We start from the raw sequence: 12,108 nt of genomic DNA, 5'->3' as shown, positions 1-12,108 counted from the left end.
TCCCCATTAGTGCTAAAGGTGAACTGTCGCGCGCACTCAGCAGGCCGTGTTGCCGTGGCGGGGGTCGCCCGTCTTGCCCGCTGCCAGGAAGCTGCGGTTGCGGCAAGTGCCCGAGACAAAATGGAGGTGGGGAACTACGCTTCCCGGCGTGCCCCGCGGCGGAAGGAAGCCGGCTCAGGGAGCAGAAGTGACCGCGCAACGGTACGCCGGGACACGTAGTGCGCAGACGGCCGCCGCCCAGGCCGCGGTTCCGCGAATTTGAAAATTCCCGCGACAGCGGAGACAGTCATCGCGAGATTTCCGCCCCCCGCTCCCCCCTCTGTCCCGCCCCGCCTCCGGCGCGGCGGGTGAGCGAGCGAGGTGGGTGCCGTGCGCGGGGGAGGGGCGCGGAGCCGAGGCGAGTGGGGTGCGCGCGCGGTTGCGCAGGCAAGGAGGGCGGCGCAGGCGGGTGGGCCGAACGGGGCAGGTGGAGGCCGCTCTAACCGCTGCGGGAGATGCCGCCGCCCTCATCGGCACGTACGGGGAAAACGGGCCGTGGCGGGCAGGGGGCGGGCGGCGGCGGCGGCTGCGCGGGTTGGAAGCGGAGGTGGCGTTGCCCGCCCCCCGGCGGCAGGTACCGGGTGCTTTCCGGATGGTAGGCCGCGGCGGGGCGCGGACCTTATGTAATTATGTAAGTGACCCCCGGGCCGCGCCGCACGTGGCCCGGCCGCGGCGGGAGGCGGGCGGTGAGGCCTGGGCAGCGTGTGGGGGCGGCGGCGGGAGGCTGAGGGGGCAGCCGAGGAGGCGGCCGAGGGCTCTCCTGTGCCCGTGCGGGCCGCTCCGCGCCTCCCGCTTTCAGTGCGTCTCGGGAGAGGCCGGCCCTCTTTTCCCCTTCCCTCGCTTTTCTTTTTTTTTTTTTTTTTTTCTCCTTCTCTCTTCCCACCCTCTCCGCCCCTCTCTCCGGGTGCGATTTCCTAGGAGGGGGTGGGACGTTGGCTCCCTATTGGGAGCAGTGAGGGGAGCAGAACCGGCGGCGAAGCGAGCCCCCGAGGGTCGGCTCCTCCCTGACCTGCGCCGTCCCCTCGCTCTTTGACACACCAACTTTCCCGGGCGTGGTGCTGAGCGTTTTGCGGCCCTGGGTTGGTGCACGGGGCGCACATCACACTGCTGAGTTGCTGACTTAGGCTAAAGTGCCTGATTTCTTCATAAGCTGTGACTCCAGGGCTGAAGCTTCTGCCAGCACAGAGAAGCACGGTGTCTGTCTTTTGGGTCTAATACCTCCTTTCTAGATTGTGTGTAGTAAAATAATGTGAAATTTAGGGAATGCTGAGTCCTACTCAAAATGTGTGGTGAAATGTGGTGAGTACCATCCATGCAGGTGCTTGCACCGGCCCTGGCTGGCAGCTCCTAACCATTGGGGCATGGCTGTGATCTGCCCAGGCAGGGACAGCTCCTCACGCCTTCTGCATCAGTTTGCCATATTGCACTGATTTACCTCGAGATTGCTCTCGTAACACAGCCAAATGAACTTAATCAGGCTTCGCTTAATTTTGTGTGTTCTACCTGGTAGGCTGTTAGCTTCAGTTCTAGAGAAATGATGGTGATAGGCATTTTCTGGGGTGGTATTGTTTCACCCACCACTTGTGCGGTGAACAGAACGCTTAAACTGATATGAGAGAGTCCCCAGAAACCCAGGACTGTTTGCCAGCATTGTGGACTCTCGTGCCACTCATTCTGTTAGTGCTGTTCTTTGTGAAAAGTGTGTTTGGGAAGTCCTTGCTGGGGAGCACCTCGCCAGCTATCCTCTGGGAGCTGGGTAGGCTGAGCATGCTCTTTGCTGGGGCAGTCCTCACCTGCACCTGCCTCAGAAGGAGGGGGGAAGAGTGTAATTCGAGGGCTGACTTTAGGAGGTTGGCTTAGCAGTGTTAAAGAAGGGACTGTAGTGCTTGGATAAGCATTGTCATGTTAGAGAATAGCGGTTATCTGGGTGAGCTGGCCATGCTGTGACACTCTAGTATGGTGTGGTTTCCTATGCTTTTCCCTTTAGCAGGGAAGTCAGATCTGTGGTCTGCATCAGATACAGGATTTTAGCTGTTGGAGGTTGTTGGGACAAAGGGCTGAAACTCTCTTCTCACCTTCTCCTGGGGATCTGTGCTTCTCAGCTTCCCTTGAGCTCCACAGAGCTTGTGGAGCATCCACACAGCCCCTCTAAGGCAGGCTTTCGGGATGGATCTGGAGCATAAGTCTAATGAGGAGCAGCTGAAGGAACTGGAATTGTTCAGTCTGGAGAAGCGAAGGCTCAGGGGAGACCTTATCGCTCTGTGCAATGACCTGAAAGTGAGGTTGTGGTGAGGTAGAAGTTGGCTTCTTCTCCCGTATAACTATCAACAAGATGGGAGGGAGTGGGCTCAAGTTAGCCATGGAGGGAGGTTCAGGATGGATAATAGGAGAAACTTTTCAAAAAGGGTGGTAATGCGTTGTGACGGACTGCCTGGGGAGGTGGTGCAGTCACTGACCCTGGAGGTGTTCAAGAACTGTGTGTGTGTGGCACTGAGGGACAAGATCAGTGGGCATGGTGGGGATAGGTTGGTGGTTGGATTAGCAGCCTTTTTTGATGTTAATGGTTCTGTGAAGTTACCCTGTTTCTAGAATTCTGATAGCGACTGTCCCTGTTATACTGGTGGCTTTTTAGACTAAAATTTAGGCTTTTAGTTAAATGTAGGGTTTTTACTTAAAACATTAGGGTAAAAATTCTCTATCTCAGTGATGCTAAGTCATTGACTAAATTCTCTTTCTGTGGGAGTAAAACATGGCAAAGTGCTAATTTGCTGAACCTGACTACTGAAGTGCAGGAAGTGTTTTCTTTCTATTCTTCCGATATTCTGAGTTGCTTCCTGTTTTTCTGGAGAAAATGTCATGGAAGCTGTCAATGCTAATTCAAAAAATTCTGAAATTGCCATCCTTGCGTGTGGATGTTGTTTGTCTCTAAAAAACATAGCTGAGGGAGCTGAGCTTGTTCAACCTGGAGAAGAGAACGCCGTGAGGAGGCTTCATTGCAGCATTTCAGTATTTAAAAGGGGGATTATAAATAGGAAGGGAATCAACTTTTTACAAGGGTAGACAGTGATAGGACAAGAGGGAATGGTTTTAAGCTCAAGGACGGAAGGTTTAGATTAGATATCGGGGGAAGTTCCTTACAGAGGGAGCGGTGAGATGCTGGACCAGACTGCCCAGAGAGGTTGTGGTTGTTCTGTCTCTGGAGGTGTTCAAGACCAGGTTGGATGGGGCCTTGGGCAACCTGATCTGGAGGTTGTTGGCCCTGCCTGCGGCAGGTGATTGGAACTTGATGATCTTCCAACCCAAGCCATTCTGTGATTCTTTAGCCTTTGTCTTATGTTCTTCGGCTTCTTCCCACTCTTTATTCTTTTTCTATAGGAAATGTGACCAGAGTGATGTTGTGCAGTGTTGTCTGTTTTCTGATTGCCAAGCAACGCTTCTTGAAATCCCTTTAGCTTCCACAAGTGGCTGAATGAAAGATAATGCTTGTTGTCTGCTGCCAGCCCCCCTGATCTAGCGAGTCTTTACATGAAACATGGAGTTATGAGTTGACTGTCTTGGTTAGTGTCTTTTCTTAAAGGTAAAGACTATTAGGGCTTTCCTTGCAAGCTGGACATATCATTTCACACGTGTATGAGGCATAATGGCTTGCTGCCATAAAATGGAGAAGGCTAATTCCCTCTCTCTATTCTTGTTACATTGTCCTGCCTTCTTTCTTGTGCCCGGTTTTGTGCTTGCTGAGAGCAGGCCTGGTTAACTCTTTAACCTGACAGAAAACGACTTACTTTTCTAGGTTAGTTTCCAATCTGCTTAGTAAAATACCTTGGCTTGTAAAGTATTGCCTGCAGGCGTTGCAGTCAGTGCAAGGTGAGATGCAGGAATATGGGGGAGTTGAACACAATGCAGATGGAGTGATGGGAGGCAGCAGCAAGGCCTCTCTCATGGCAGTGAACCTGCAGCAGTTTATGAAATCACAGCTGCGTGTGACTGACCATGTTTTGAGCTTTTTCTTCAGAAAGCAGATAACACTTTGTATTTGAAACCTGAATGGTTCAAAAATGATTCAGAACTGATGTCCCGGAACTCTGACTTGGCTGCACATGATTCTACTTGAGCATGTAATCTCTCACCTTCTGGAATCTCTTAACTCAAAATCCTGTCATGAGTCTGGGACTTCTGGCCTCAGGAATTGCTCATGGAGTTTCTGAGTCATAAGCAGCCATGGTGAAAGGAGAATGGTGAATTGGACGATGTGTACACAGGCCACTTTGGGTGTGGGATGCAGCTGAAAGGTTGGATTCCAGTTTAACTCCTGAACATGCAGCAGGACATTTTACACTAATTTGGTTTCTGATAGACAGGAGGAATGCTTGTCATTGTTTTTGAGGGACCAGGAATGCAGTTATTCTTGAATGTATTTCTTTAAAGTAGATGTCTTGTGCCTTCAACTAGTCACAGGATTCTTGTGAGCAAGTATTCATCTGTTCCAATTTCCCAATAGTTACTGATTTAACTTGGTAGAATAATGCTAATCAAACTTTCTAATAATCAGACCACTCTGCATATTGTTGATAATTCTCTTCTGGACTTTATCTTTCTAGTTCTATATGGCTGAGCCAGATGTCTAGGAAAAAAATGTCGAATTACTGTTGGCTTACCAGAGGAAATGTGGGCATGCTTGGTGCCGTATGTATCATTTTAGGTCTTAGTTTAGATCTCTTAGGTCTTTTCCAACCTTGGTGATTCTATGATTCTATGATTTTCTCATGCTTCTATGTGCGTTTAAAATAGCTGCAGCATGTTCAAATTTGAAGTTACAGGAATGATCCAGGTGTTGGAGCATTGCTTAAGCTGCGTCTGTGATGGCACTGGGCTGATAAGTGCCCTGCTGTGTACTGTAGAAAGGACTCACTGAGGGCATGCAATTGAGAATCAGCCTTAAATCCTGTCACCCTTTCTATTGGAAGATGCACGTTCACTCTTTTCATCAAATTTATCTTGCAGCTGCTGCAAAATTCTGTGTTAGTTATCACAACGTACTTACCACACAAGTTTATTTATCAGATGTCAGTGCTTATTTCTGAAAATGATTTATGGCTTATTCTCTACAATCATGCTCTGTTTTTTGAATTCCGTGTGCGCTGTTGGAATCAGTGTTCTCCATCAAAGGATCAGCCAGGTGGATGTTTTACAGTAGGCTATCTTGGGGTTTTTGAAGTAATGATTAAGAAAATCAGTACTTTTAGTAATGATCTGGATGACGAGGCAGTGTATCCTCAGCAGGTTTGGTGGTGCTCCAGATGGGGAGGAGTGGCTGGTACACTCAGGTTGTGCCTCTGTCAGAGGAACTTGAGCAGGCTGGAGGGATGTGCTGACAGGAATCTGGTGTGTTCTCTTTCAATATTTTTTCCATTACTAACTTTTAGTAGAATCAGGAGGGGGAAAAAAATAATGCCTTCCCCTAGTGCCAGTAACTTATTTTGAAGAAAACAGTGAATTAGACTGTTGTTATATTCAAAATACCAGTTCAGGGCTCTGAAAGCAAATTGTGTGTTTCACATCCTTTTTTCTTTTCTTTATCTTCTTGCCTTACCTGTTTTCTAAAGCAAGTAATGATTATTGACAGGAAAAGAAAAAAAAAAAAGCCACAACACACAGATTAATAAGAACACACATTATATCCCATTATATCCAGGTACATGAAAAGCATTTTGGGTAGGTACAATCTACTTATCATATCTATTTTATCTCCTGCTTCCATCTAGTCTGTTATCTCCTGTGTGTGCTTTGCTGGGCAGTTTGTTCGTTATACAGTGTATCCCCACATTACTTCTTCAAGTATTTGACTTGAATATTATTTTTCTGCTTGGCTGCTTCCTTTTTCTGCTCTTTCAGATGTATCAGCTGGCTGTCTTGTTCTTCCTCTCCTGAAATTTCTTCTCCTGATTATGTCTCTGGTCATTCTGCCTTTCTTGTTCAGCAACACAGTATTGCAAAGGCACCTGTGAAGGCAGTTGGGCATTGAAGGCATTTAGAAGATACTATTCACCAGCCCAACATCTCTGTTTTAGTGTTTGAGATTATGTGTTACTTGTAAAATGCAGTCGTTAAATCATTGCAATTGAACTAAGCCAGGCTGTTGATGGAAAGGTGGAGCTCTTTGCTCTCAGGAGCATCTGTACCCAGCACAGAAATTTGTTCTGTTTTCATTGCTAAATGATGATTAATTATTAAAGAGGGCCTAACAGGAAAGACGGAGAGAGAATTTTTCATCAGGAAGTGTGGTGGGAGATTAAAATTTTAAAAAAGTGTAGGTTTGGACCAGATATAAGGAAGAAACCCTTTACTTGGGGTTGTGAGGCACTAGAACTGGTTGCTCTGAGAAGCTGTGGATGCCCCATGCCCAGAGGTGCTCATGGCTGTAGAGGACCAACAGGTGGGATGTGAGTGGCCACACTGCGTGGGGCTTTAAGCAACCTAGTCAAGGGGAAGCTGTCTGCACATGGCATGGGGTTGGAACTGAATGATCTTTAAGGTTCCTTCCCCAAACCATTCCGTGACTCGCCAAAAGCAAATCCAACTGACTGCAAATGGGTTGTCCCACTTGGAACTGTCTATGGAGGCTGGCAGAGTGGCCAGGCTGGCTGGCTGCAGCAGTGACCTGCAGTACCGGCTTTGCCAGAGGCAGTGGTTGTTCTCAAGGTGTTGCCTTGTTCTTTGAGAAGGACTTTGAATGCTGTTAGGAGGCACAGTAGTATATTTTCAAATGCAGTACTTGTGACTTTAGTTAGATACAGTAGATTCCAATGCCCAGATTTTAGAGGTTAGTACTAATCCATAGAAGGGCAGTTCATGTAAGTTATGTTTATAAAGTAATGTTCGCTTAAAACGAGCCTGTTGTTAGCAGAGTCTGGTCTTCAAAACAGGCTGTGACCTGTGCTGTACAGCAAATAGTTGTTAGTGCACGCTGAACAATAAAACTTTATTTGCAGGACAAAGTATTTGTTGCAGTTAATGCAGTATGCTTTGTGTGCATGTTGAAATTGCTGTCTCTGATAGTTGGTAGCGTAGGATAAGGATTCTGTTTGATGCCTGAGTTAGTGAGTGTGTAACACTCAGGAATTGGATGTACTGTTGTCTTTCTGAGACTTTGTGAAGAAAACTGTCATTTAAACAAGATAATCGATTTTGTCTTCCGGAAGTTTTTCCAATAAATCACTGAACTTGCAAAATATGTTTATACGTATTTTGTATTTCTGCGTGTGTGGAATATCTCTTATTTAGCCACCTACTTCATCTTGTAAATCCTTTCATCATTTTAAGTTTTCATATTAAAAAAAAAAGTCTTGACATACTGAAATGTAAGCTCTGGGTGGTATCTGTGCAAATGTGGAGGCTGCATAGTAGCACTAGAAATTTTGTATGGTACTGCAAAAATATGATAAGAACAGGTTATCAAGGAAGGAAATCAAATAAGGAATTTGAGTACAGAAAGAATCAGTGTTTCAGAGTTCTGTGCTTACATCTTAAGTATATGGAAAACTATTTTCTAACTGACGAGCTGTAAAAGTGATGTGAAAATATCAACTGTATGTTTTTGTGAAGAATTTGAGAATTTAGCATTTAATGCTCCAACTGTACATGCAAAAAAATGAACAAGGCTTAATTATGAAATTACTAGAATTACTGAAGTAAAAATAAAGGACAAATGAAGCTTGTTATTCAGAAGCTTTTTAAATACGATTTTTTCAAGATTCTGTCTTACTATCCTGTAGCTGAGTAGACTTGAGCTTGGTTTATTGCTGTTTTCCTACCTATCCTTGCGTACTTGTGCATCACTTCTTATTGAAAATTTTCGTAGGTAATAGAAAAGGAGATGACTCTCCATTTGCTCTGTTGTAAGGTCAAAAACTGGTCCTATGTGCATTTGGTTTCTTTTTTGAAGATTGTATGCTATATACAGATGAAAATTCTGTGAATTATGTCTGACATGACTCTGTTTTCACTCTTTTTCTTCATTAACAGTGAAGAATGCAAGACCTAAGAGCTCAGGTAACGAGCAGTCTGCTGCAGTTTCCTGAGGTGACTATTCAGGCACTTGGGGAGGATGAGATAACCCTTGATTCTGTGCTGCATGGAAAGTTTTCTGCAGGTGAGCATTTTCTTTTAAAATTTGCTCTTCATATAAAATGATTATTGTCTAGAGGCATTGGGTTATAGTGTCAGCTGTGTCAGATTGGTGCTGGTGAGATACATCAGGCTTAGAACAAAAAGGACTATTAAAAATGCTGATATATGAGCATTAGGTAAGTTTGGAAATTATAGCTTGCATTAAAGACTAAGCCAGTGCTGTGCTAATAGAATCAGTTACTTAAATATGCTGAATCAGTGAGCACTCCTCAATTTTTAATTGCATTAAAATCTGTCCTTTAGTTAATAGCATTGTTTAAGGCTGCGTTTATTTGCACCAGTGGTATGATTGTCATGATGCCATGTGTGGAAGTAGTTCTGCAATGTTATAGACAAAAGGAATGGATGTTTCCTTTCAAAACTGAGTAAAACAGAAGGAGGAGGATAAGACTGTTAAGTGCTGCAGCCGTATTTCCAAAGTGTTTAATAGGATGTGGATGAGTATCCAGTGAGAGTTTCTGTAGCAGCTAAGCAGATTAGACAGTTCACTTTCTAGGTGATCTGAAAGTAGAACTGAGAGCCTATCTGAATTTCTAGGCTGTTTTTTTTTTTTTTTTTTTTTTAAAGACCAAGGAAAATCTTACTACCTTACCATAAGTAGTAGTTGTATGAAGCAAAATATGTTTGACTCTGTAATCAACACGTGTAAAAGTTGTAATTTACTTATGCGTTGATAGCTACTTCAAGATGTTTTCTTGTCAGATTCCAAGTTCTTACAGGAGGGATATATCAGTGAATTGTTTAAGGTCTGATACATTGGAAATATGCTTGAAGACTTTAGTGCCCTTATGTATTCGGATGATTTTTAGCAAAGACAAGCCAAACACAGTGTAAAGAGTGTGGACCAGTGTATTGCAATTCTTATCTCAGTCAGAACCATTCTTATGTGTAAATACCAGGTAGCAAGGTTGTTAATTTTAAGGTGTATTTCTTGAGAATTTCAAGGGGTAATTTTAAATAATTAGGTTAGTCGATCTTCTTTTGTTAGATACATCTGTTGAAGGAAAAGAACAGTGTCTTGATTTGTTTTCAGTCTTTTGAAAAATGAACCGAGCTTGCTTTGTCTTTACAGGGAGAAATGGCTTGGCATGGTTGGCATGTGGTCCTCAACTTGAGGTGGTGAACTCTGTGACAGGAGAGAGGCTCTCTGCATATCGTTTCAGTGGAGTAAATGAGCAGCCTCCAACTGTTCGTGTGGTAAAGGAGTTTTCCTGGCAGAAAAGAACCGGGCTCTTGGTTGGATTGGAAGAAGCAGAAGGAAGTGTTCTCTGTCTGTATGACCTTGGAATATCAAGAGTGGTTAAAGCGGTTGTTCTTCCAGGAAGGGTATGTACTTGTTAATCAGAGAAATGAAACTTTTATTTTGCTACATGCTGCATAATCCTGTTTTGGGAAAAGTTCTAAAATGTCTCTTTGTAGGAGGTGGGTTTTTTTCTGTATCACATTAACATACTGTCACTGCAGAATATCCAATAAAGAGAGTCTTGATAATCATATCATGTTGGGCATAGCAGTATCATTATATTTTGAGTTATATTAGTAGTAAACTAGGTTCTATCTGTTTATTATTCTCTAATTGTCAAATTTAAAAAGAAATCAGATCACTTTTTTTTTCTGTTAAAGAGTGAAAAAGGGAAAAAAAAAAAGCTTCGAAGTGACTGTAGTAATCATTTCTGAAGTGGCTAATTTTGGTCACAAGTACTATCTTCAAAGTATCTCAGTTTTCCATAGCTGTTGTGGTATAAACAATTTAGACATAGTCCCATGAATCTCAAACTAGCACAGAGGTGACTTTAGATCTGAATATCTATTTATGTTGATCTAGGATAGAAAAGAAAGCCTTTACAGGCTTAATTGACAGATTATTCAAAGTCTCACTTTGAATAAATATCTTAAGTCCTTATCATAATTTCTGAATTTATTATCACAATTTAGGTCCTGGCAAGTAAAAAAAAAAAAAAAAAACAAACCAAAATCATATTTGACATGCTTGGGTGATTGTTTAAAAACATTCAAGTTGATCATCAGTTTGATTTTTTTTTTTTTTTTTTTTTTTTTTTTTTTAATGAATCATAGAATCACCAAGGTTGGAAAAGACCTTTAAGATCATCCAGTCCAACCGTCCACCTATCACCAATATTTCCCACTAAACCATCTCTCTCAGTACAACATCTGAATATTTCTTGAACTCCTCTAGGGTTCGTGACTCCATCACTTCCCTGGACAGCCCATTGCAGTGCCTGACTGCCCTCCCAGAGAAGTATTTTCTAACATCCAACCTGTATCTCTCCCGGCTCAACTTCAGACCATTCCCTCTAGTCTAGTTGCTAGTTAAATGGGAGAAGAGTCTGACCCCCTACCTTACCACAGCTTCCCTTCTGATAGCTCTAGAGAGCTATAAGTCACCCCTGAGCCTCTTCTCCAGACTGAGCAATTCCAGCTCCCTCAGGTACTCCTCATAAGACTTGTGTTCCAGACCCCTCAGGAGTTTTGTTGCCCTTCTCCTTGAACGCACTCCAGGGCCTCAATGTCTTTCTTGTATTGAGGGACTCAAAACTGAACACAGTATTCAAGCTGTGGCCTCACAAGTGATGAATACAGAGAGATGATCACTTCCTTGCTGGTAGTGCTATTTCTGGTAGAAGCCAGGACACCATTGGCCTTCTTGGCCACCTGGGCACACTGCTGGCTCATGTTCAGCCAAGCGTCAACCAGTACCCCTCTGGTCCATTTCCTCTACACAGTCTTCCAGCCACTGTGCCACAAGCCTGTAGCATTGCCTGGTGTTGTTGTGGCCGAAGTGCAGAACTCGGCACTTGGACTTGCTGAACTTCAGCCCAGTGGTCCAGCTTGTCCAATTACTCTGTAGGGCCTTCCTACCCCCAGGCAGATTGACAGTTCCTTCCAACTTGGTGTCATCTGCAAAGTTACTAAGGGTGCACTCAATGCCATCATCCCAGTCGTCAATAAAGATACTGAATTGGACAAACCCCAGTATCAACTTGTGGCCAGTCGCCAGCTGGATTTAACTCCTTTCACCACCACTCTCTTTAATCAATGGTTTACAATAGTTCTATGTTAAATCACTCCCCTACTTGAATGTTCTAAATCAACATGTCACGCTGCTCCCACGTCCTTTCTTTCCCAATGGTCTTCCTTGAATCTCTAGTGAGCACTTTTTTGTAGACAGTATAGACTGACGTATTGACAATATTTTTTTTTTCTCTGTTCCATGTGGGTCTTTAACCCATGAGCTAAAGTGATGTAATGTCACCTACTCTCATTTTGTTAATGGAAGTCTAAGTTACTAAGCCATCAAGGTTCCCTGTGTTTTTATCATGTTAGCTAAATCCTTGTTTATTACTCGGCTTAGCATACCATGATTTGATGTGACTTGCTTGGATATGGGTGGTCTTATTTTTTTGTACTTTATTTGAAATGCTGTAGCGTGTCAGCTGTGTGCTGACTAATGTGTAATCAGTAAGTTGTCCTTATGAAGAATGTCGTAGCTTTGTTTGAGTTTTTGTATCTTAAATCTAAACAGAGTAAGCTGTGATAGAAGGAGGAAAGTAGGTTAAGAGGGTTCACTGTAACATACCTAATCTGTGTGTGTGAAAGTCATCTGAAAGTGAATATAGTATGAGTTGTATTAGGGAGTTTTCCTGTTGTGTAACAAACTGTTCAGGAGAAAATATGAGGAAGCTTTTGGGGAGAAGCTGACTGTTTTGTGATAAAGGTTTGGACTTTGGAGTAAAGCCAAAGCTTGTCTGAATTTTTGATATTCTGCCCTGAATGTTTGTGATTACAAGAATGTTTGGTCTGTTGCGTTAATTTCAGTTCCTATCTTTTTGCTATTAGATTCATTAGGTTGATGGACAGGAT

General features: G+C 43.7%; 1 protein-coding gene across 4 annotated transcripts in view; it reads left to right on the top strand.

Moving 5' to 3' along the window:
* Positions 1-271: 271 nt before the first annotated feature.
* Positions 272-12,108, top strand: part of AHCTF1 (AT-hook containing transcription factor 1) — a 52,356-nt gene continuing 40,519 nt past the window's right edge. For 2 of the 4 annotated variants that reach the window (XM_042876465.1, XM_042876488.1), the window contains exons 1-3: positions 272-360; positions 8,062-8,188; positions 9,299-9,552. In XM_042876465.1, coding sequence (XP_042732399.1) covers positions 8,068-8,188; positions 9,299-9,552 — 375 coding nt within the window. In that variant the 5' untranslated portion in view covers positions 272-360; positions 8,062-8,067. Of the gene's footprint in view, positions 361-429; positions 513-631; positions 671-8,061; positions 8,189-9,298; positions 9,553-12,108 lie in introns of those variants that run through there. The other 2 variants (XM_042876475.1, XM_042876483.1) reach the window with 2 other exon arrangements.

The sequence above is a fragment of the Lagopus leucura genome, unplaced genomic scaffold (genome assembly GCF_019238085.1).
Source record: "Lagopus leucura isolate 7727_CA_CO unplaced genomic scaffold, USGS_WTPT01 Super-Scaffold_73, whole genome shotgun sequence".
Classification (NCBI taxonomy): domain Eukaryota; kingdom Metazoa; phylum Chordata; class Aves; order Galliformes; family Phasianidae; genus Lagopus; species Lagopus leucura.
Note: the sequence above shows the minus strand (reverse complement) of the source record. Positions and strands in the feature narration are given on the sequence as shown.